General features: G+C 26.7%; 7 protein-coding genes across 16 annotated transcripts in view; 3 read left to right on the forward strand and 4 right to left on the reverse strand.

Annotated features, from left to right (window-relative positions):
• Positions 1 to 133: 133 nt before the first annotated feature.
• LOC107994462 (metastasis-associated protein MTA3) lies at positions 134 to 9705 on the reverse strand. Of its 6 annotated transcripts, none has more exons than XM_062075024.1 (13): positions 9000 to 9705; positions 7962 to 8029; positions 7752 to 7845; positions 5274 to 5456; positions 3833 to 4084; positions 3407 to 3678; positions 3125 to 3313; positions 2628 to 3050; positions 1956 to 2556; positions 1723 to 1873; positions 1613 to 1641; positions 1177 to 1432; positions 134 to 1007 (listed from the first exon to the last, which is right to left on the reverse strand). In XM_062075024.1, exons 1-13 carry the CDS (start codon positions 9112 to 9114, stop codon positions 869 to 871), a joined length of 2772 nt encoding a protein of 923 aa, XP_061931008.1. In that variant the 5' UTR covers positions 9115 to 9705; the 3' UTR covers positions 134 to 868. The 6 variants fall into 6 exon arrangements, with proteins under 6 accessions (XP_061931008.1, XP_061931012.1, XP_061931010.1 ...); XM_062075028.1 differs by lacking the exon at positions 9000 to 9705 and adding an exon at positions 8944 to 8964; XM_062075026.1 differs by lacking the exon at positions 5274 to 5456.
• Positions 9706 to 9952: 247 nt separating this feature from the next.
• On the reverse strand, positions 9953 to 13344 carry LOC107994479 (uncharacterized). Of its 2 annotated transcripts, XM_017051434.3 has the most exons (3): positions 11973 to 13344; positions 11104 to 11904; positions 9953 to 11028 (listed from the first exon to the last, which is right to left on the reverse strand). In XM_017051434.3, exons 1-3 carry the CDS (start codon positions 12313 to 12315, stop codon positions 10994 to 10996), a joined length of 1179 nt encoding a protein of 392 aa, XP_016906923.1. In that variant the 5' UTR covers positions 12316 to 13344; the 3' UTR covers positions 9953 to 10993. The 2 variants fall into 2 exon arrangements, with proteins under 2 accessions (XP_016906923.1, XP_061931017.1); XM_062075033.1 differs by having other exon boundaries at positions 9953 to 11904.
• A 94-nt stretch (positions 13345 to 13438) lies between these two features.
• Positions 13439 to 14921, forward strand: LOC114577041 (uncharacterized). The gene is made up of 5 exons (XM_062075035.1): positions 13439 to 13881; positions 13962 to 14215; positions 14302 to 14475; positions 14542 to 14623; positions 14701 to 14921. Exons 1-5 carry the CDS (start codon positions 13738 to 13740, stop codon positions 14821 to 14823), a joined length of 777 nt encoding a protein of 258 aa, XP_061931019.1. The 5' UTR covers positions 13439 to 13737; the 3' UTR covers positions 14824 to 14921.
• LOC107994379 (MAD2L1-binding protein) lies at positions 14835 to 16259 on the reverse strand. Its single transcript, XM_017051252.3, has 2 exons — positions 15644 to 16259; positions 14835 to 15567 (listed from the first exon to the last, which is right to left on the reverse strand). The coding sequence occupies exons 1-2, from the start codon at positions 16027 to 16029 to the stop codon at positions 15198 to 15200; spliced, it is 756 nt and encodes a 251-aa protein (XP_016906741.1). The 5' UTR covers positions 16030 to 16259; the 3' UTR covers positions 14835 to 15197.
• Positions 16260 to 16484: 225 nt separating this feature from the next.
• Positions 16485 to 18239, forward strand: LOC107994354 (eukaryotic initiation factor 4A-III). Its single transcript, XM_017051215.3, has 5 exons — positions 16485 to 16653; positions 16778 to 17113; positions 17309 to 17531; positions 17607 to 17861; positions 17941 to 18239. Exons 1-5 carry the CDS (start codon positions 16485 to 16487, stop codon positions 18191 to 18193), a joined length of 1236 nt encoding a protein of 411 aa, XP_016906704.1. The 3' UTR covers positions 18194 to 18239.
• Positions 18240 to 18608: 369 nt separating this feature from the next.
• On the forward strand, positions 18609 to 20854 carry LOC107994457 (FERM domain-containing protein 8). Its single transcript, XM_017051392.3, has 7 exons — positions 18609 to 18685; positions 18992 to 19083; positions 19151 to 19591; positions 19647 to 20101; positions 20169 to 20327; positions 20394 to 20565; positions 20632 to 20854. The coding sequence occupies exons 2-7, from the start codon at positions 18993 to 18995 to the stop codon at positions 20670 to 20672; spliced, it is 1359 nt and encodes a 452-aa protein (XP_016906881.1). The 5' UTR covers positions 18609 to 18685; position 18992; the 3' UTR covers positions 20673 to 20854.
• The window catches only part of LOC107994456 (dynein regulatory complex subunit 7-like), a 116772-nt gene continuing 112681 nt past the window's right edge, over positions 20116 to 24206 (reverse strand). For all 4 annotated transcript variants that reach the window (XM_062075031.1, XM_062075032.1, XM_017051390.3 and 1 more), the window contains 9 exons: positions 23313 to 23669; positions 22825 to 23236; positions 22472 to 22723; positions 22210 to 22366; positions 22053 to 22116; positions 21533 to 21745; positions 21267 to 21476; positions 20972 to 21196; positions 20116 to 20900 (listed from right to left, as the gene is read on the reverse strand). In XM_062075031.1, the coding sequence (XP_061931015.1) occupies positions 20706 to 20900; positions 20972 to 21196; positions 21267 to 21476; positions 21533 to 21745; positions 22053 to 22116; positions 22210 to 22366; positions 22472 to 22723; positions 22825 to 23236; positions 23313 to 23669 (2085 nt within the window). In that variant the 3' untranslated portion in view covers positions 20116 to 20705. The remainder of the gene's footprint in view (positions 20901 to 20971; positions 21197 to 21266; positions 21477 to 21532; positions 21746 to 22052; positions 22117 to 22209; positions 22367 to 22471; positions 22724 to 22824; positions 23237 to 23312; positions 23670 to 24206) is intronic.

A 24206-nucleotide genomic window follows, 5' to 3' on the forward strand; every position in this document is an offset into this window, starting at 1 on the left:
ATAAAATACATATATTTATTTAGCAAATATTAAAATTTAATTATAAAAATTATTTTATTCAAATAATATAAATATTTCAAAATACGTTATGAAAGGAAATTGGATAAAGAAAACGAAAAAAAGAACTAATATATTTTTCCATTTATGCTTATGTTTATTTATTAATTGTTGCGACGGAAGTCATCAAACTTGAAAATTTAATAAAAATATTCACAATGAGCACATTCTTTCTTTCTCACGTACATTTTTATGCTTTCTCTCTCTCGCTTTCTCTCTCTCTCTTTCTCTCCCTTTCTCTCATACTTGTCTCTGTTACGCGCATGACCGTAACATTCATCGTGAGCTAATGCGCGTATGGGCCAATTTAACCAATGTAGAACTTATGTCCACCATTCGTTGGACACTTGTGTTTTCTGGTTATGTATGCATGAATGTGGTATGATGTATATGTACATTCAATTATTAATAATTATTATTAATAACAACAATAACTAATTAATACGAATAGAAAATCATGTTTCATGATGAATGACTCGATTTCTTATTTTCATTTTTTCTCTTAAGATTTGATGAATGTCTGTCCAGAGTTGTTGCATTTTATCCATACATGTGAAGTACATATCAGCAATGTCAGTGCAACATGCAAATTCGGCAAAACGAGGCCTTCAATTTTGGCGAATTGCTGTTTCGAAAATTATTAAAAAAATTCCAAACAGCGATTAGTTCTTGTTCATCAGAGCTGCCAATGACAATATATAAAGCTGGAATATCTTCACTGTGCTGATTCTGGCATTAAAATTACAATAACAGCATGATTCCTTTTTCAGTGGCAAACTGATATATCAGTTCACCTGATTGTATTATTGATTCAGTCTAGGATGACAACCATGTCATCACCACGTACTGCTCTCTGTGGATGAGGAGGATGTAATGGAGTTGGTAATCTACGCCATGGCTTACGAGCTGCTCTTCGAAGTTCAACTGATGAAAGAGTTCTTCTAAGTCTTCTGTAAATTGATAATAATATTATTTTAATATATTATGTAATGTATTTTTCTGTCCATCATTTTCGTTTTTTTCTTTATTCTTAATTTTTATCTTTATTAATAAGTATATTATAAAATATTAATATTATATTGATATTAATATTATAGAATATAATATAATAATGCTAACTTAGTTTGATCAGAAGCACGAAAATAAACGTCATCAGGTGCATCCATCCATGAAATTACTTGTTTACGTGCATTACTTCTAGATAATGGTGGACCATGCGGTAAATGAGGATGAGCAGCTCTTCCATTTAAAGGCGGTGCTAGAGGAAGAACTGCAGGCGTAGCATGCTCCAAAGTATGTTTTGGATGAAGTTGCTGAGAATGATGAGCCCTTTTAGCAGGTGGTCCACCAGGGAGCCCTGCACTTAGGGCAATACCTATTGAAAGTGTTAAATTTATATAATATTCAAAATACATGAAATTTTAAAATAATATAAAACTATTAAACCGATGATGTGTATTCCTTTGGAAAAAATGTTAAACTGCTTAATTTAATAATTTTGATTATTTGTCTCATTTATTGAATATTTAAACTTTTAAATACTTAATTATTTTACCTTCATCCCAATCCACATCAGAGTAGAAGCCAGTAAACAAAAACCATATTCAATACTAGGAACTAAATTTCATAATATACATGAATAAATTTCTAAAATTTTAAAACTTACCATCTGATCCGTTGATTTCATCAAATGGAGGTCTTGTGCGTTTCAATATCGTTTGTTGACTCTGCATACTAGGTTGTGGCTGAGGTGGAGTTATCGTCAGTCTATCTACTTCAGATTTATTTGGTACTCTTTCATACAGAAGACTTCCATCTATAATATAATAAATAAAATTAAAATATTAAATATATTGTATATTAATAAAAATAATATTTTTATTAAATAATTTATTTACCTGGTGCTTTTGGTGGTCTTGGAAAAGAAACTCGATCTGGTTGTTTTCGTTGTGCCGGCGCTGTAAGAGCTAACCAATCCCAATCTCCAGGTTGTCGTGGTGCAGGATGATCACCTAAACGTGTTGCTATATCAGTTACTCGAGGACGAGGTCGAGGTCGTACAGCACGAGCCAAAATACGTAATTCCGCAGGGCTTTTTGATGTTAATTGAGGAGAAGCACAGAGATGTCGTAATGGTGCTGCATTTACAGGCTGATGAGGTGCTCGAGCTGCATGACGTGTACGTAATTGTGCTGCACATAATCGTCGTGCAGCTCGCGCTAATGCTGAAGTACGTAAATAAAATGCTGATCGAGTTTTCATCACAGGTCTTGGTGATCCACTTCCACCACCTCCACTTGCTCCACTTCCACGTAGATCAACACCATGAGCACTTGCGTAATGACGACTTAAATGTGCTTTGAGCTTAAATTCTTTACCACAAGAAGGAATGCTACAACGATGAGGTCTATGAGCACCGCCAATTCCTTTACTTTCTTCATCAGAACCAGTGCCACCTCTCTTTCTTTCTAAATCAACATCATCCATACGTGATGGAACCTAAGTAAAAAATTTTTAATATATAAAAATAAATTTTTATTATTTAGATACTTATATTTAATGAAATATACCTTTAGACCACCATATTTCTTCCAATATGTCCAGCAAGATTGACAAAGACGACACTGCATATGCGAAGGGCCCCAAGCATACCACTGTGGACTTTGCATTACTTGACAACTTTCACATGGTTTTCCACTAACTCCAACCATTAATATTCCGCTATTATCAGTTGTCATATTACCATTGCTATTACCATTGAGAACATTAGTTGGTTTCCCATTACTGTTACTATTATTATTACCAAGAGGTACAATTGTTGCTGCAGAAGGAGCAGTTGTAGGTGGAGTTGTTTTATTATAATTAGGTATATAAACTTGTTTCAATTTACTCTCAGCTTCTACAGCTTTTACCCTTTTTTGTTGTACATATCTATCAGTTGTCTTCCACATATAATAATATTCGATAACATTTTTTAATGTCTTCCATGGTAACTGAAACATATATATTCATATATATTATGAAATAATACAATCCAAAACTAATCTTTAATAATTTTTCTACTTACAAAATCTTGACGTATATCGGAAAAATCTTTTCCATATTTATCAAGAGCTTCTTCAAAAAGATTTGCTTCAGATGCACTCCATTCTTCCATTTCGTCCCTGCATAATACTGGACCAGTACTAGGTACTAAAGATGACATAGCTTTTGCGACATCATAATTATGTCGGTGTAATGTATCCATTGCGTGAAACTTTAAATAGTAATAAAATAATATAAAAAAAATTTAAAAAAAAAATATAACTTACGTAATTACACATATAATAATAATGAAAATGATATTTACAAGTGTAATATCTCTAGATGCAGCTGCAGCCGACATATGTAAAGATGGTTGTTTAACCGAAGACGAACAATCTAAAGCTCTTGCAAATGTGCCTACTGATCTACTGACAACAAGGAATTGATCAATTTGACGATCTGTGAGTGAATGTCGTGGTGTCCAGACCAATGTTTCTAAATCTTGCAACCTACGAGGATCTGATTCTCTTTCAGCAGATGTCAGTGGAACTGATGCTATTCCATCAGCTTGATATCTACTACCTACTCTAATTTCACCTGAAATTTTATTAAAATAATTTTAAAAATTAAAATTTGAATATATAGAGAAAAATTATAATTATTATTTATTATATTATATTATATATATATAATTATATAATATATTATATATATAATTATATATTTAATAATTTTTAAAATTAATAAACACCTTTATCAGCAAGCAAAGTACGTTGAGCAGGATCAAATACCAAGCAATAGAAGAAAGAATCTTCTTTATTTAAATAGCTTAATAAAGATTCTGTTTCATTTAATAAAGTTACACAGCATTTGCCTCTTATATGCGTTGCAGGCATTGTTTCTACCTGACGTGATAAAAACAGTTCTCTATGCTTCATTTGATGACGTTGCTTAGAACTTAATTCTGTAACTCCTCCAGCACCAACTACATTTTCTTCCATCCCTGTATGTAAAAAAAATTATAATTAAAATTATGTTTTATTATTTTAATTATATAAATAAATATTGTAAGTATAAGAAGCTAAAATAACAAAATATTTCATTAAGATAAAAAAAAAAATAAGAAAGATTATAAAGATATAATATTAAAAGAACTTTGAATAATTTTATTCCCTTTTTATTTATATAATGCTAATAAAAACTTAATTTAAAATAAAATTATGTGTATCTTCAATTTCAATATTAACATTAATTAAATAACATATTAAATTTCTTATCATATTTGAAAATATTTCTTAAATTTATTTAATTTTGGTCTTTCATTGTTATTATTTTTTTTATAAATAAATGAAATGTAAATGAAACGCAGGAATGTGGCAGAATCAATCAAAACTTATAATAATAAACTAAAAATATTAGCATGAGCGGGTAACAAAAAAATGAAAATTAAAGCAACATTAAGTGATACATTATTTATTATAATAGAAATGAAATTAATTTTCAAAGGAATATAAATTGTTTAAAGAAGCCTCAGATTACTAAAGAATTATCATTTTGTACGGCGGGATTTTCTTCTAAATATTTAGAAGAAGATTTATTTATACTATTATAACAATTTTTCCAGAGAACAAATCTAGTATTTATATATTGAATTAAATTATTCATTATAATGATTTAAAAAAAAAAACGAAAATTATAGAAGATGATAAATAATTGAGTAATTATAACTATATATTACTATATAATGTATGGGTTTATTAAATTTTATATTTAATGATTGAATTATGACCTCTTCCTATATAACTTGAAGGAAGAGGTCATAATTAAACCCAATTTGTTATCTCTTTGGCCTTACAGTGAAATAGCTAAAACTTATAACATTCACCAAGATTACAAAGAATTTTATAAATCCCGCCGCTATATCATTAGCCTTATATCATCACTGGCTTCTATATGAGACTAACAAGACAACTAAAAGGTGCATATTATATAATACTTACTGATGAATTAATTAATATTTAATTTTTACTGTTTCAGGATTCACATATTTGATGAAAATCATTTATTTGCTATTTTCTTTTAATTATAAATTTTCAAATTAATATATTTTTTTATAATTTTATAGAAAAATAATGAAAAAATAAAATGAAATTCATCTGTAAGGAGCACCTTTTAATTGACTGCTCACTCACCATGAGGCTCTTGAGCCTCTGATAGGGGGGCCTTCAGCCAGCCCCCCTTCCCGCCCCCTTTGTTCATCACTTTGGGCCCGATCCCATCTTTATTAGTCATTTCCTTAGTAGTATCTGGATTCTCGAGTTTCTGATTCTGCGTGTTTGCAGGAGATTCTGACCTTTGCTGCTCTGCACTTGCCACTGTAATTTGTATCACAGAACCCACTCTACTATTTCTCATTTTATATTCTTTCATTTATAAAATTTTAACATGCTTATAAATTTGTAATCCTAAAAATCTCAAAGACTAAAGACATACAATTCTTCAATTTCATTACTCTTAATTTTTATTTAATATAATATCTGATTAGTAATTTAATTGATTAATATATACATGATATATAAATGTATAACTTTGATTCTGTCAACCAATTCCAATCGCGTTTCTATTTACAATTATAACTGTATTTTTATAAATAAACTATTTTTTTATTAATTAAATAATTAATTTTTATAAAAAAATCTTTATTTAAAATTCTAGCATATATATGTCTAGCAAGTTATAATAGTATAAGTATATAGTTAGACTTTAAGAATATTTCTCAAAAATAATATATACTAATACATTATTACGATTATTACGAAAATTACATTTTATGCAAGATTATATTGGAGTAATAAAAATATCATGAAAAACGTCAAATCTAAACAACAAAAAATTTAATAAATATGTAAAATTTAAAAAATTTTATTTTCAAAGATTATTAAGAAAAATCTAACAAAAGAAGGGAGAGGGAGGAGAGAGAGAGAGAGAGAGAGAGAGAGAGAGAGAGAGAGAGCGAGAGAGAGAGAGAGAGAGAGAGAGAGAGAGAGAGAGAGAGAGAGAATTTATTTAGAAGTATGTATATTATATTCTTGAATTATTTTATATGATATCATATAAAAAAATATAGATTTTAGGACATATAATATTTATATAATTTATAACATTTTCTTTTTTGAAATTTAAAAAATTGAAAATTATAAAAAATCAAAAATATAGAAATAATAGAAAAAAAAAAAAAAAAAAGAAAGTAGAAAAAAGAGAGAAGTGAAAATCTGATTCGGTACAAATACCGGCAGACAGAGCTATAGTAAAGAGGGAGAGAATATGGGAAAATATACATTCGTGTATACACACACAAATACGTTCATAGAAAAGAAGAGAAGGGGAGAAAAGAGAAGCGGGGGAGTAAATGCTTAAAACGAAGATGGCTAGTGGGGCCCACCATTTTCGTCGGGACACATATACGTTTGCTTGTTAACGTGTATGTGTTCCTGTTTCTCTCTCTGCTAGTTATTCGTACATGCCTATGTGCCCAGTTATCGTATACGTTTATTGGTGTCTTATAAGTCTGTGTCTGAGTACACGTAACACATACCCAACCAACCCCTGCGTCAGTCATTCATTTAGTTCAGGATGGCGGGAGGCAGGATGGTATGAGAGACTCGGGTGAGAGGTAGAAAGAGGGAGGTGGGTTGGGAGGCGCACCACCCCCAACTCACCCCCAGCAGATCGATACAACCCCCATTTCACCTCTCTGCCACCCCCCAACTTTACTTATTATACATTCCCATCCCCAAATCCCCGCGTCTCATTATCTCTGCTATTGCAAAGGAAAAATCGAGAAAACTTTAGATTAATATATATATATATATATATATATTATATATATATATATATATATATATATATATATATTATATATAATTATATAATTATATATATATATATATATAATTCATAAAATCAAATAATATTTTCTATTCATGAAATTATATTATCTTTTTTTACGACAGAAAATATATACTAAAATATTCGAATTCACGAATTCACAAATTTTGAATATTGCAATAGTAATGGCAACGATTGAATTTTCTCGATTTTTAATAGAATATAATATAAAATAAAATTACATTTTTAACATATTTTAGCATGAATGAATAATAGAATCAAGCAACTTTATACTTTCATCTTAAATTGATGAATAATAATTCGTACTTATATAGAATTTTGTAAACTAATATAGTAAATATATTTAATGAATAGCATCAATGATTTCTCAAAATATTAATTATAAAATTATTAAATAATAAAGAAAATTTACTTTTTAAAAAATAATAATTTTTATAATTAATATAAAAATATATTTTAATTTTTTTAATTTCCGGATATTTAATGATTTGTATTGTTCCACAAAATAAAATATATAATATTATTCTTCTAATTTCAATATATTAATATTAGTATTTAATCATCTAAATATAAAAAAAAATACTAATTTTTATTAATTATTTATTTAAAAATAATACTAATTGAATAAAAATAGCAATATAATATGTTTATATTTATATAACAATCTTAAAATAAAAGTTTTTTATTCAAATGTTATATAAGATCAGTATCTTAAAATACAATACAATAAATATTTTGATAATAAAATAAATTTTACTTACACTGATGTTTATCTGCAAGCATGATTAATGTAGATGGCAAATCCCTCCGCCTAAAGAAACACATGACTTTTGCTTCAACATTTCCACTTGCTGTCTAGAATAATAAGATAAATATATATTAAAATAAGAAAATGTACTAATAATAAATATTTTTGAATTTTTATTTATATTAGTTATAATAAAAATATTATAATCAATTTTAATTCTTACCTTATTCAATTCTTCTATCCTTCTTATCTGGTAAGGAGATGTGGAAGATGTTTCAAAATATACATAATCTATAAATTAAATAAAAGATTTAATATTAGATTATTAAGATTTAATTTTTTTTCTTTTTTTATGAAAAAGTATTAAATAATAATAAGAAACAAATGAATAAAATTAATTATACATATATTATAATATATTAATAATTTTAATTTATAAATATTTATATATATAGTATATTTATACATATACATTGAAAAACAATTATTATAAGTAAAATTAAATATTACATATATATTCACGAAATATTTATGTACTATTTTATGAAATATAAATATTGATATTACTATCCAAGAATATATAAGTAGAGATATAAGAATAAGAGTAAAAAATATGATAATTTTCCGCATATTATGATTATTAAAAAAAAAAAAAATATTTAATATTAAAAATAAATACATAAAAAATAGATAGAATAAGATATAAAAATTTTAAATTTATAATATTTAAATATATGTTTTATACATACATCTAGATCTTGATATTCATTTTTTATTATATTGTATTGATATATATAATTATTATTGCATATATATAATTAAAAAAAACAAAAAAATAATTTTGTATAAATTATTTTAATTTCTTAAATCTTTGATACAAAAATATTCTAGTGGACATATTACGAAATAATTCGAATAGTAGAAAACAAAAGAAAAAACAAAAGAAATTTTCAAATATTGAATTTTAATCATCCGAATCATCATGCAAGAAATTAGTATGACCTGAACGAAGGGCGAGAGTGGGGAAAGAGGGAGCAGAAGGAAAGCAGCATACATACGGATACCAGAAAAGAGCGGGGAGAAAGACATTAGAGGAAAGATGAAAAGTTAAGAGGCTGTGTAGATAAAAAAAAATATATATGAAAAATGTTATTCTGATATTAATTGTAAATATAAATTTTTTGGGTTTATTAAAGATACATAGCTCAAAATTCGACGCGTGGCCTCATCAGCCGGCGAAATGTGTGTATGGTTATTTTACCTCCCACCCGGTACATATTGGCCGTCATGTTGCTGGCGTCCTGTGTGGCCCCGAGAGCGAAATTGGCGTTCTCGTGGTTACCGTGGTTCTCGTGGTATTCGGCCGGCATCGGCATGAAGGCTTTTCGTCCTCCAACTACGCGAATCTATTAGCCGACACTTCCCACTTGTCCACGGAGTTAACACTTCACGGTGTCACTCCATCGTGTTTGTTTGTCCCTAATCGTGGAAAGAATTTCGCGCTACCTTTTTTTATTTACATTGACTTGTTTTCCAATATTGATATAACACTATGATATTTATAAATGTACACAAGATATATAAAAATTTCACACTGAATTCGGTTCACGTGTTCGTTACCGTAACGAGCATCATCAGTGGCCGTTGCTCCGTTCATGCAGGAACACCGCCATTTTCATTTTACCAAGCGGGCTACATATACGAAAAGGCAATACTGCCTGCTCCCCACTACTAGAGTTGGATTCACTTGCTTTCTTTAAAACCGCGTGCATTCAAAAGTCCATTAAAATATATGATCACGATCTCTACACGTTATTCATTCGTTCCGCTTCATTATGAAATTCTATTTTTACGAATTTTTGATAGAAAACACGTAATCAGACCGATACAACCCGGTCAACGAATACCACAAAACAAGGCCACGAATCGGATACTACCAAGATCCGACGATTGCGCGGTCTCGAGAGCGTCTGTGTTACTCAAGAGTGGGGATAGTTAGATGATAGAATGCCAATTTGTCGGCGCACTTTTCAATAACCGCGAAATTTAAATTCTTTTATGATATAAGGTATTTATTTAGGAAGGATTAATTATTTTTATTAAATAAATATAAACTTACTTTAGATTTATAAATATATTTACAATAAAAGATATTTTATAAAACCGAATAAACACAAAAACATATAACGTGACAATAAATGAAAAGCTTTCATATAGTATATGAAATATTTATATATTTACGAAATTAGTCTTTCTATACAATTGCTTACGCGCAGTCACATTTTATCTGTTTTAATAAAAAAATGTATGTAAATGAATTAAAATTACTCACTAGTTTGTAGAGCCTGTGTGAGCTTGCCTTTCACGTAAAACGTTTGGTAATGCATCTGACTAACAATAAATAGTAACGAATAATCGATTTGAGGCGGATACGTAAGGCAAAATTATATTTATATGTACACAATAGTAATAGTAGTAATAATAATACATATTCATTATATGAATGTGTTTATAATTTAGTTTTTTGCAATTTAGGTAATCTTAAGGCACACCCCACGGTCTTTACCAAGCAATTTCATTTTTTGTTCATTAATATCATATAAATAAATGTATACTGTTGCGGATTTCATTAATCTAAATTTATTATCATATTACTATTTGTAGGAATATTTATACTAAATATAGAGAATAATCTGTTCTGTACATAATTCTATGTCTTTCTTATGATTTTTTTAAAATGGATAGTCATTGATTAATGATAATAATGACAGAAATATTAATAAGAATAACAAGATAATGCATAAATGAGATGTAAAATAAGAGCATGCTCTTTTTTCTCTTCATTTTAATATTTATATCATGAGTAGTAAAAATAATAAAAATCAAATTTTACAATGTGAACACATTCATGGATTCCATATAATGAAAAAACCATATTAAAATATTTTACCAATAATTAATAAAAAAAATGAACATAATATATAAGATCAATTATAATTAAAATAATATAATACTACTCATGTGTGTGATTTAATTTAAGATTAATATAAAATATCTATGCCAATTTCTATACTTTATGCATTTATATGTACAAGAATAGCATCCAGTTTTTGTCTTTCTAGATGCATATTTCTACTTACTATGATACTACTGTTTACGGATAAAAAAATACTAATATATCGCATTGTCGTTGCACGGGCAGTGTTTGCGCAATTTTATCCATTGATAAGGCACCAACTTTTAGGATCCTGAGATTCAACCCGCATGCTTCGACAGATTTAGAGGCATATCTAAATGAGATATAAATAAAATGAATTTTCTGATAAATTTAATAGATATCGAAAGATATATTTTTAAACATTTACCTGAAGGAGGTGTAAGAGTCTGTTCCCTGTAATCTTTGTAGTGATGAACTGGAGGAGATGGTGGATGAGGTGGTGGTGGCGCATATAATGGCATAGGAGGTGGATAATGGACGGGTGATGGATAATGCATCCATAAAGGAGCTCTATACGGTCCAGGAGGTAACATCGGTACACCATAAAGTGGATGCTGAAGAGGTGTATTAGCTGTACCAATGTATGGATCCATTCGTACTCTTGGATATGAGTTACTTGATGAGTATTTCACAGTTTGCCTTTCATCTGGTTTTAATAAATTTCTCAAAAAACCTTGCTCATGACTTGGTTTATCTTCTCCCAAAATACTCGTTATACTATATGAAGATAATTGTTTTGGTGACGGAATAGGAGCTGTTGTACAAACTGGCTGTGGTGTTGCACGTCTTTTCGATGCTTGATCTTCTAATGAGACTCTTTCTAATTCGCGCAAAATACGTTTACGAGGTGAAACGACATTAGGATCTAGAAGACGTGCCAATTTGTCGATAATTAGGTTCAAAACTTTTCCAGTTGATGTACCATTTGCTTTACGAATTGGTTTAGTATAATTTGTTACTGATTCTGGAATGAGTAACAAAGAAGAAGGATCTAATGGACGTCTACGCTTTCTTGCGATTAAGCGAGGATGCGCATACAGACGATTTTTTGGATTTCTATAATAATAAAAACTAAATTCTGTAGATATTCTACGTCTTGGATTTGCTTGCTTCCAACAATGATCTCTTTGCCAAGGACTTGATTGTACTGATGAATTATCATCAGAAACTGAAAAATATAAGTATAATATTAAATTTAATTAATTTTATTAAAAATATTATAAAAATTTAACTTACCACTAAGAGAAGTAGAACTCTCTTGTCTATTTGGAGTTGTACTAGCTGGTGGCCAAAAGGTTTTCTTTGGAACTGGAAACCATGTAGTTCTTTCTCCATCCCTACGATGGGATAATTCCAAAATAAACTTTCCGTCTTTAAAAAATTTTAATCGTCCACCAGGAGTTGGAAGTAAATTATTATCAATACGTGCTTCTGAATGATGTGTTGATTGGGGATTTGAATTTTTACCATTTGCCTTGGTAAGAGTTGAGTGTAATGTAGGAGGATCACGTGAGCACATTTCTGTTGTGCCCCTCACGTGACCTGCGTGAGCATGACATTCTGCTGACTTCTCACGCATGCTGATACTTTATCGATATCCATTTTTCTCCGCTTGACCTTTCATACTTTAGCCTCTTAATATCAAATTAATAAAAGAGACAGGACTTTAAATAAGTCCTTCTCTTAAAGCTATGAATTATAATTTTAAAGAAACTTGCTAATGTATTTTTGTTTCACAGTTTAAGGAGAGCATTTTTTATAAGAACACTTGATGAAACTTATTAAATACAATAAAAAAAAATTCCTTATGCAAGAAAGAATTATTTAACAACAATGTTAATAGTAGCAAAATATTTAAGTTTCTTTCAAAATTAACAAAGTTAATAACAACAAAGAGATAGATTCATATTGATTTTATATTTTTAAAACTGTCAAATTGACATTGGTCAAAAATTGACAGTAAGAGCAACGTTACTCTGAAATTTAACTGATATATTTTTTATTATGCCCAAAAACATTTGTCTGGATATTGTGCCAATTAATATATATCGATAGAATAGAATATTATCGAATAAAAAAGCACTTTATCATTGATCCAAGAATAACATTTTGTGCAAAATTCCAAAAGGAATTTTCTATACATAAGTGGTAATCGCTAGACACCCACCCACCCACGCACTGCCGCCTTCTATAATGAATTCTATTTCATTTCGAAAATGCGAATCGTCACATTCATAAATTTATTCAAAAGCAAGCACGTTAATATTTCGCAAATTATTATAACCAGCGTACAAATTGGTTTTTCAAACGGAAGATTTTCACGGATCAAACACGGGACGGACACTCTATAGTAGAAAACACGGTTTGACCGACACATGTGTTTCACTTCACCCACGAATGGTTTACGTGTCTACGGCAATTGAGTTTATTCGTTCGATGACCCTTTAGAATATACATCTACCATCATTTTCCTCGTGATTTTCGATGTTCGGATGTAAAAAAAAAAAAACAAGAATTTCTCGCCTTCGTGTATCCTTCTCGTCGACAACACTGTGGCGGTTCGCAGTCCGCGCGTTCCTCCGTTTCTTGGTCCAACTCCCACGATCAATCTGCAACACTTCCTTCAAATTATGAAGTTATATCGAATCTACTATATTTGATATTCATAGAAAATCTAAGTTAGATGTCATTTTCAATTAGTATTAAATATATTAATAGATTTATACTATTTAATTTTAGCAACAATATGTATTCTTATTCAATTTTAATTATTTATTAATTTTTATATGAAATTACAATTTATACTATATTGTAAAGTGATTTTCCAATTCTTTGAATTTGTTTATTTTATTATCATTTGAATTTTGTTTGTTTTGATAGACCAATCAGATTCATGTTTTTTGATATGGTTGAAGTTTGGCGCGCAATCATATTAATTACCGGTATGATAAGGAATAATTGTAAATTATAATTTATATTCTTATTTATGTAGGAATTCTCGATGCAATGTTTAGAAGAATATCAAGAACTTATTGAACGTGATGCGATTGAAATTTCTTGGTTGTGGAAATATCTACAAATGTTTCTATACTTATTATGCACAATTAGCGGATATACCTGTAGCGTTTTGTTCTACATATTATGGGTATAACTAATAATAATTTTTATTTATTTTTTTATAATATTTTAAATTGTAATTCAATTATTTTATTATAAAATATAAAGAAAGAAATTTTCGGAGATAAGTGTCCACTTTGGGCAACATCTGTTCTAATATCAAAAGAGAAATTGGAATTAGATGATATTCGAGATATATGTAAAAATCATTTATTAGATTGGTGGAAATATATTTTTACTGATTATATACATGAAAATACATGTGAAATGTATTTAATAACATGTTTTTCATCTTGTATATTTGGAGTTGTTTGGTTTACTTTATTTCTTATGTGTGGTAAAGGAGGACAAGATATACCAATGCAAGTCAATTTATTTTTCAATTATATACATTATTTATTACTATGAATACAATAAGTACGATAAATACAATTATATTTATATACAGATATGAAAGTCCTTGGAGGATTGTATTTCCTGCAATATACTTTAATTTTATATTTGCCATTATATCAATGTATGCATATTATAATTTACAACAAGGATATAAGTCATTTAATGATGGTATCATAAATATTTCTTATGAAATATATAGTATTTGCAAAGTGCCTATGAATATAAGGTATCAAATTTAAATTTTAGTTTAGATTTTAAATTTATATAATTCATCATAAAAATTTATTTACAGTGACCGTGAAATAATAAATATATATATGAAAATGCATAATTTTTATATATATGATGTGTATTATATAATTTCATATCTTCAGGTAATATTCTGTATATAAAGTTTTAATTTTTAATATTATTTTAAAATTTATTTCTATATAATATATATTCTTCTAAGATATTTACAGTCATAATGATGTGTAGTTGGTCAGGTGGATTGATAATATTAATTTTAAGGATGATATTAGTCATTGATTTTAAAATTTTAAAAATTAGAATATATGAAGTAAAGGAAGAATAATATTCAATATATTATTATATAAGAAAATTTTTTATTCTTTGCGTAAACTTTACATACATTATGTAAATTTGTATATAAGAATAAAAATATAAAAAATATTTGTAATTGTTTTCACATGATATATTATTTTATTTATAATCAAACATAATTTCAATATATAAATCAATAAATTTTAACACTTTATTTTAAAAAATTCTAAGATATAATCTACATAATATTTGCAATTATTTATATTTTTGAAATCACATTTTCATAATAAAATTTTTTTTTTATTTATTTTTTTATTGATTTTTAAAAATAAATCTATTATATAATATTAATTAAAAATTTGCTATTTTAATTTCCTGAATATTGATTTTATTAATAATCTATAGTCATCTTAAAAATTTAAATCCTTTGATTACTTCTTTGGATTGATACCATTGATAAGATACATGTGTGGTATTAATTCTTGAATTATTTAAAAATTCAATATCTTTGTTTTTAGACTCAATATTAGATTCGGATACTTCATTATAAATTTTCACTATATTTATGCAATTACAATTTAGTTTTTTTTGATCATTATATTGTAATTTAATTATAAAATAGTTTGAAGTTTCTATAGGAGGTATATATTGTGGTTTAAGTAAAAAAAAATCTGATACTGTATTACTATCACTTTTTTGTATTAACACAAAGGTATTTGTAGGATTCAATGGTAAAGTCAGTGCATCTTGAAATTCTGAACATTCTAGCATTGATCTGCAATGTTAAAAATTTTATGTTATAATATTTCAATAAAAGATAATAAAATGTTATGTAAGATTTTTTCACTAACCTCATTAAATTTAAGAGAGGTTTTTTGGAAGCATGTTTACATTCAAAATGTTCTTGACTATTAAGAATATCAGATGGAAATATAATCCTAACATGTAATTTCGGTGATATTATTGTAGCACCAATAAGTATAGCAATTTCTTTGATTTTACAATTTTTGAGATGAAATTGCGAATTTAACTGCTCTGATGTGCTTTTTAGAGTATTTAATAATGTTTTTATAGAAGACAAATTTCTATCAGTTGATTTCATTTGTAATTGAGATAATGAATCGTAAGTAAAAGGTATTTGTTGTTTTTGATATAAAATATATTTTAGGAGTTCAATTACAAGTTTCACACAATTATTACTTGTTAAAGGTTCATCTAAAGTTACATTAATATTCATTTTAACTTTTGCTTTTTGACACTTTAAATACGTTAAAATTTAACCTAATTGACAGATTCGTATTTTGTATATATATTTTTGTAAAAATATATCTTTATTTATGAACACATTACTTATATGTCAAAATATTTACATAATATAATTAAATATTTATCAACTAATGAAATTTATTAATTATTCACGATTATAAAATATCTTCAGAATGTATTTATCTCTATTAATCGTGAATATAGCAACTAAGTGAACATAGTAATTATGTTAAAGTTATATTCATTATTGTCTTTTATTGAAAATTTTGTTAAAAATAGCTCCATTGTTAGAAATTTTATTTATATATTAATTTTTTTTTATTACATATAAAATAAATAAAATTTTATTTTTAATAATTTATAAAATTTTTTTTATATATTTAATTTATCTATTCGATTTGAACTCTTACTATCTTCAAATCATTCATGTTTGCTTCATATATTACAAAAATGGCGGAAATAAAATCACGTCGTGTCGCGCAAACAGAAGATTTATCAAATGTTGAGTTTGAAACTAGTGAAGATGTGGAAGTTATTCCAACATTCGATAATATGGGACTCAGAGATGAGCTATTACGTGGAATTTATGCTTATGGTATTATTAAAATCTTTTTGTTAACTTAACATAACCTTATACTTTACTTCATATCTATTATTTTAGAATGTTTAATATTATTTTTTATATTTATAAAATTATATTTATAATATTCTAATTATAGGTTTTGAGAAACCTTCTGCGATTCAACAACGATCTATTAAACCAATCATGAAAGGACGAGATGTAATTGCACAAGCTCAATCTGGTACAGGCAAAACAGCAACGTTTTCAATTGCTATATTGCAATCTTTGGATACACAAGTTCGAGAAACACAAGTATTGGTCTTGTCGCCTACGAGAGAATTGGCAACTCAAATACAAAAAGTTATTCTGGCTTTAGGAGACTTTATGAATGTTCAATGTCATGCTTGTATAGGTGGTACAAATCTTGGAGAAGATATTAGAAAATTAGATTATGGACAGCATGTTGTATCAGGCACACCTGGAAGAGTATTTGGTAATTTGAATGTATAAAAAATTTTTTATTAATTTAATTATTTTTTTCAATTTCTCTAAATATAAAAGATAATAATAATAATATTATATTCTTTTGATACAAAAGTAAAAACATTTTTATTATAAAAAAGAATATTATAACAACAAGGATTATAGATTTGTTATTTTAATTTTTAATTTTTTTAATGATTTTTAGATATGATAAAAAGAAGAGTTCTTAGAACAAGAGCTATAAAAATGTTAGTTCTTGATGAATCTGATGAAATGTTAAATAAAGGTTTCAAAGAACAGATTTATGATGTATATAGATATTTGCCACCTGCAACACAAGTTGTATTAGTATCTGCAACATTACCACATGAAATTCTTGAAATGACAAGTAAATTTATGACAGATCCCATTCGTATTCTTGTAAAACGGTAAGCTCAAATTATTTAAAATTGAAAAAAATTATTTGTTTTATTAAAATTATAAAAATAATTCATTATTATTAGTGATGAATTGACATTAGAAGGAATAAAACAATTTTTTGTGGCTGTTGAAAGAGAAGAATGGAAATTTGATACGTTATGTGATTTGTATGATACATTGACAATAACACAGGCAGTAATTTTCTGTAATACTAAACGTAAAGTAGATTGGCTGACAGAAAAAATGAGAGAAGCTAATTTCACAGTTTGTTCTATGCATGGTGATATGCCTCAGAAAGAAAGGGATAACATAATGAAAGAATTTCGATCTGGACAAAGGTAATATATATATATATATATATAAAATAAATATTATAAATAAAATTTATAATATTTATATTATTGTATTATTTTCTAGTCGTGTTTTAATTACGACTGATGTATGGGCAAGAGGAATAGATGTTCAGCAAGTATCTCTTGTGATCAACTATGATTTACCTAACAATCGTGAATTATATATTCATAGAATAGGAAGATCAGGACGTTTTGGAAGAAAAGGTGTTTCCATTAATTTTGTAAAAACTGATGATATAAGAATTCTCCGAGATATTGAACAATATTATTCAACACAAATTGATGAAATGCCTATGAATGTAGCAGATTTAATATAATGTTAAACTTTAAATTTTTATTAAATAAGAATTATTATGCAAAAAACGAAATTATTTTTATTCAGATATTTTGAAAATTACATTTTTAAAATCTTTTTTTGACTGAAAATAGTTACTAAAATAGCAATATTTTTTTGAAAATACAAGACTCTTTATAAAATAATAATCCATTTCTGTTATATAAAATGTAACATTCAAAATAATAAAAATTAAATAATTTTATAAAACACAATAAACTTTTGACACAAATATAAAATTAATATTAGTTTGTCTTTATTATAATAGATAATAAAATATATCAAAATATATCAAGATATACTTTAACTTAATTTTATTTTTTAGTTTATTTATATTTTTCTATTATTTTTTAACATTTATAAACGTTATTTGTAGTGAGATATATAGTTCTTTTTTTGAGAAACGAAAATAATCAATAATCTGCTTCTTAGTTTAGATGGCAGCAGAGCAGTATTTTGGTTGAGTATATTCAAGGTATATTAATTAAAACTTGCTATAGTTTTATTTATTGTGATTAAGAAAAAAATTACTGGATATTAATTTTATTTTTTAATTTAGTAAATTCATATTAACAATTTATGTTTTATAACTTATTTAATTTATGTTTTATTATTATTATTATTATTATAACTTATTATTAGATAATAATTATTATCTAATAATCTCTTGAAGATATGATAATAATAAATATTGAAGAATGCTTAATATTAATATTTACATAAAAATAAAAATATGAATAGAAATATATATCTCATATATAATTAAACAAAAATTTAAAAGTATGGAAACTCAAGAAGATTGTACAATCAGAAGAGGACAATCTATTCGACGTTATCAAAATGATTTTAAATCTGATGGACACACTTCAACTTGTAAGTAATAACATTTTTATATAAACATTTAATTGTTAACAATATTTTTTTATGATTTTTCATTTAGCAATGATAATAAATCAATCACAATACATAAATATTGGAAGATCTATTGTAAGAATAGCTATATATTTAACAACTGGAATTTTTCTAACAATGGACATTGAATCTAATTCTACTGCACATCAAATCCTTGCAATGATACAATCCGAAGGAGAGTTAGGATTAACAAGAACTCCTTCATTCACTGGTCAAACAGTTTTTGCTTTATGGCTTTGTTCTTCAAAATTAGAAGTTCAATTACGTCCGAATCATAAACCTATAGAATTGGCTGCAAAATGGAATCGTTTAATAAAAAAATATAGTTCTCAAAGAGAACAAACAGATGAAGAACCTTTGCTATGTCTTAGACGAAACGTGTTTCTTTCTCAATCAGATGAGGAGCAAATAAAAGAAACTAAAGTATTAGAATTATTATATGCAGAAGCCAGAAATAATGTATTGCAAGGTAATAAATTATTTACTTATTTCATTATTCTATATAACATTTGTTTGTGTTTTAGGACGTTATCCATGCGAAGGACAGGCACGATATGCAAGTTTGGGAGCTTTGCAAGCACGTATTGAACTAGGTCCATATAATCCTCAAAATCATACATTAGCATTTTTTAGAAGATATCGTGGTCGATTTTTGCCTCATCATTATACATCTCCTAGTCTCTTATTAGGATTAGGTGTTGGTTTAGGCCTAGTTGGTGGAAAAGGAGCACCTGAAGCTCGCCTACTTGAACAGTATAAACGAATACCTAATCACACAGGAACTAATACGAATTCGAGGAAACTAATTAGAAAATACTTAGAGTTTTGTTGGAATTTACCATGTTATGGTGCGGCTTTTTTTCAAGGACAAATTGAACGTCCTGTAAGAGGTCTTGCATCTTGGATTACAAATCGTGATATGTATATACTCATTGCTATTAATTCATCAGGAGTATATATCGTGGACGATATTCAATGTGTAAGAAATAAAAATATTATATATTAATTATTATTCATATAATACATTACAAATAACTTTTTTACAGAGTTTATTATTGGGTCTAAGATATTCAGAGTTAAGTTGGGAAATGGCGAAACCTTCAGATGAAAATAATCCGGATTGTCTACCATGTTTATTTCTACAGTTTCCTGTGCGAGAAAATGGAACACAAGTTTATAAAATTCTACAAGTATTCTCAAGACAAGTATGACTTATTCCTAGAAAAGTTAACTTTAATAATTTAAATTACTAAAATTTATTTTATTATAAGGCAATAATGATGGATATTTTGATTTCTGGCTTTGCTGAAGAACATCGTCGTCATAGAAATAATAGTGATATTGCGAATAGTGATCGTTTAACAGACCATATGATTGGTTCCAATACTGGAAGTTTTACTAATAAACTTAGTAAATTTACATTAGCCACTTTTGATGATGAAGGTAAATAACATGTAAAAATTTGTTAAAAATTTAAGATTTTTATAATATAAAATTATTTTATATTAGGTCGATGTATTGGACAAATGGGTTCTTGGTCTTTTCAATAAAATAAATTGTTTATACTATATATCTGCTTTTTTTCAAAAATACATTAAACTTTCTTTAATTATCGCAAGATGTGGATTTTGTTGTAAATTATTCATCAACATTTTGTATTTTATAGGAACCAAATCTCTATGACGATTTAATCTGTTTTCTAAAGTTTGTAAATAAAAACTTATTTCATTTATTTTTTCTAATATTTTTTCTTCTTCTTCGCGAGTTAAATCTTCTTCCTGTAGAAAGATATTTCTATCTTATATTTTACATATATCAAATAAATATATGATAAAAAATAAAATTTTACCTGTAATATCAATGCTTGCGTTTTCACTAATTCTTGCGAATATTTCTCAAATTCATGTAAGATTTTATTCGCCCTACGTATAAGTAATTGTTTATAATCACGAATACATGCATATTGTATTAAGTATGCTTCAGCTTCTGATAGCTCCGATGGATTTCCTAAACGAGCCAAATATGGCTTCAAATAATTTATTTCTTCCGTGATATCTTTTAGACTTTGTTTCTTCTGTATTTATAATGTATACGTTTAATTAATTAATTAAAAAAAATTATATTATTATTGTTTTTTATACTACCAATGCTTCTATTAGAGATTCCGATTCCCTAAGTTTATCATATATAGATATCAACAGTTTTGGCGTTAAATATTCACTTTTTCTTATCTCGAGAAAAGAAAACATTTCTTTTTCCGCCGCTCTAACTTGAGATATAGATATATCCTCTTCTTTTAATTGTGCATCTAGTTCGTATAATAAATCTAAAGCCTTATCAGGTTCATTTAGAGGCTACAAATAAGATAATAAAATTATCTTTTAATAAATTTTTTGATATAAATACTCACATTATATCCATGTGTCATTGCTGGATTAAGATCCAATCGTTCTCCCCTTTCTGCTAATGGTGGTTTTATATATGTTCGCAAAGCTCTAGTAAAATTGCCTGGATAATAATGATAAGTAAGATGTATTTCATTATCATCAATAGCAAATTCACGGATTGCTATATTTTTACTTGCTTTTATTCGTTCATCTCTATTAAATTTTTCGACAATCTTCTGAAAATTTATTTAGATATTTTAAACTAATCTTCAAATAATTTTCATGTGAAACATCATTTAAAATATTTTAAAAATTATAAACAAAGTATTTATTAAGATTTTATTAAACTTTATATTATACGAAGTAATCATAAAATAAAAATATCAATTATAAAAAAAATGTCATTTAATTAAATATTTTATTCTTTGATGAGTAATTAAAAATTATTTATTTTAATACAAATAATATAAAAATACATTTTATCTATATCTATATCTATATTATATTTTATCTATTTAAAAATTTTATAAAATTCTATCTTACCGAAATATGTCGATAATGAATATCTTGAGTTTCACCTTTTTTGTCTTGTAAAAATTCTACATGCCTGTTCTCAAGTTGATCGAAACTCTGGTTATAATATTATATTTCATTTTTAATAATTTATATCTTAATTATTTATTCACGAGTTATCGCTTACCGATAATATAGAAAATCATCACGATCGACAAAGTGTTGCGTTAAATAAGTTGGATGCATTTCGAATTTAGATAATCCATCGAAACGAGCAACGTAATAAAAATCTAAAATTCGCTCACTATCTACATTGATATTATTCAATAAAAAATATCGATGTTCTGTAAAATTTATTTTATTAATGAAAAATTAAATATATTGCATTATTAAAGTATTTTGCATTATTAATATAATGTGGAAAATAATTATGTTCATAAATTATACACCTTTACACTGATCAACTCGACCTCTTGTATAATAATCTATGACAGTACCGTCAACCATATTTCTTCGTGATTCTATGAGATTATCAGATCTATTTCTATAATTTTCATATATATCGATAGGATTCATGTCATTATCGTATGTAGTAATTCGTTGTATCAATCCATCTGTTTGAATATATGGTGCGTAAAATTCAACTTTTGTTTTTTTATACAATACTATTTTCATACCATTTGGGAATCGTTTCTCAAATTCTAAAAGATAAAATAAAAATGTATTCAAAAAATATAAACGAAACATAAAAAAATATATTTAAAAATTGAACTTATATTTTATAATTGAAAATTTTTTATACCTTCTTCGCTAATATTTATTTGATTAACGTATGATAATGGCATATCCAAATGTTTTTCTTGACGCATAGCAGATTCTTCATCAATTTCTCCTGCATGTGTTGTCCATGGTTCTCCGGGAAGCAAATGTTCCCATAATTCTACTTTCATTAAATCCCATTCTATGTTTACGCACGATTGTACAGATACCTGCATATTTACCCAATAATTTTGATCGTTCCATATACTTTCTACACCGAGGTATAATTGAGCTGTATCGTCGTCTGTAACTTCGTAAGATACACCAGTGGTAGGCTCAATAAATAATGGACAAGGAATTTCTTCATCCCTCAATCCACCTAATTCTGGTAATATCGCTACCCAAGCATGTATTCTATGTCCCCAATATTCATCTATTGGAAGTTGCTCTAATTCCTAAATTCAAACATAATTTCTTTTTTTTTAAAGTAAAATTATGAAAAACATTTAGTAGAATTTAAAAAAAAGTTACTTCAATTAAATTTTGTTGCTCCTTTTCAGCTATTAATAATTTTTCTTGTAATTTTCTAGCTTTTTCTTCTTCCGATTCTGATAAAAATTGATTTTTATATTCTACATTGAGATTAAGTTTGTATTTGGTAATTTCGGGACGTATCGTATCTTCTTGAAATTTTTTTTCCGGTTGTGGTATATAAGGGCATGATCGTCTTGTCAAATCACAAAGTGCTTGTTCTCTAGATGCATAACCACTTACTACAAATGCATTATACCCTTGACCTAGTAACAAGCTAGTAAGAAATGTTGCACATTCAAAGCAATTGCCTTTTCGAAACTTCTGCACCCATGTAGGTGAACGCACTTGCTTTGGCTGTAAATAGAAATAGTATCATAAATGTGATATTATAAATGAAAATTTATAAAATACAAGCACATATAAGCACAGATGAGATATAGATTAACATTTATAAACTTAATATTTGTAAAAAATTTATATACATGTAATATATGTAATAGAATCCCTTGTATTTGTAAATTCAATATCTACAGTTTTACTTATTCGTAATATTAAAAATTTACATTCAAATACATGATTTATTTTGTTTTATTTTGTTTATTTATTGTTAATTTTAATTCCAATATAACCATTTTCTATATTGAACGTCGCATCTAAAATGAAAATATAAAAAATTTTTAAAAAACATAAAAAAGCATTTGTCACATTTATCTTGTCTGTATTTTAATAAAACGAATAAAACGATGAATGTTTTGAGAAAAGCGAATAGAAGTTTTAAAATATTTTATCAAAAAAACTATTTAATTTATTAAAGCGCTATTTTTTTTTTCGTTTATCTAATATTGATAATTGAAACTATCATTCCATTTATTTATTTCATAATAATTTAAA

This window comes from Apis cerana, linkage group LG5 (assembly GCF_029169275.1).
Source record: "Apis cerana isolate GH-2021 linkage group LG5, AcerK_1.0, whole genome shotgun sequence".
NCBI lineage: Eukaryota > Metazoa > Arthropoda > Insecta > Hymenoptera > Apidae > Apis > Apis cerana.

Coding starts and splice junctions, on each gene's coding strand:
- LOC107994457 (XM_017051392.3), top strand. CDS start 18,993: ATGGAAACTCAAGAAGATTGTACAATCAGAAGAGGACAATCTATTCGA. Junction 19,592..19,646: donor CAGAAATAATGTATTGCAAG/GTAATAAATTAT, acceptor TTTGTGTTTTAG/GACGTTATCCATGCGAAGGA. Junction 20,566..20,631: donor AGCCACTTTTGATGATGAAG/GTAAATAACATG, acceptor ATTTTATATTAG/GTCGATGTATTGGACAAATG.
- LOC107994479 (XM_062075033.1), bottom strand. CDS start 12,315: ATGCGTGAGAAGTCAGCAGAATGTCATGCTCACGCAGGTCACGTGAGG. Junction 11,905..11,972: donor GAGTTCTACTTCTCTTAGTG/GTAAGTTAAATT, acceptor TATATTTTTCAG/TTTCTGATGATAATTCATCA.
- LOC114577041 (XM_062075035.1), top strand. CDS start 13,738: ATGCAATGTTTAGAAGAATATCAAGAACTTATTGAACGTGATGCGATT. Junction 13,882..13,961: donor TTTTGTTCTACATATTATGG/GTATAACTAATA, acceptor TAAAATATAAAG/AAAGAAATTTTCGGAGATAA. Junction 14,624..14,700: donor ATATAATTTCATATCTTCAG/GTAATATTCTGT, acceptor TATTCTTCTAAG/ATATTTACAGTCATAATGAT.
- LOC107994379 (XM_017051252.3), bottom strand. CDS start 16,029: ATGAATATTAATGTAACTTTAGATGAACCTTTAACAAGTAATAATTGT. Junction 15,568..15,643: donor CCTCTCTTAAATTTAATGAG/GTTAGTGAAAAA, acceptor TTAACATTGCAG/ATCAATGCTAGAATGTTCAG.
- LOC107994462 (XM_062075024.1), bottom strand. CDS start 9,114: ATGCCGATGCCGGCCGAATACCACGAGAACCACGGTAACCACGAGAAC. Junction 1,874..1,955: donor AAGACCACCAAAAGCACCAG/GTAAATAAATTA, acceptor ATTATATTATAG/ATGGAAGTCTTCTGTATGAA. Junction 1,008..1,176: donor CGTGCTTCTGATCAAACTAA/GTTAGCATTATT, acceptor ATCAATTTACAG/AAGACTTAGAAGAACTCTTT.
- LOC107994354 (XM_017051215.3), top strand. CDS start 16,485: ATGTTTGCTTCATATATTACAAAAATGGCGGAAATAAAATCACGTCGT. Junction 16,654..16,777: donor ACGTGGAATTTATGCTTATG/GTATTATTAAAA, acceptor TTCTAATTATAG/GTTTTGAGAAACCTTCTGCG. Junction 17,862..17,940: donor GAATTTCGATCTGGACAAAG/GTAATATATATA, acceptor ATTATTTTCTAG/TCGTGTTTTAATTACGACTG.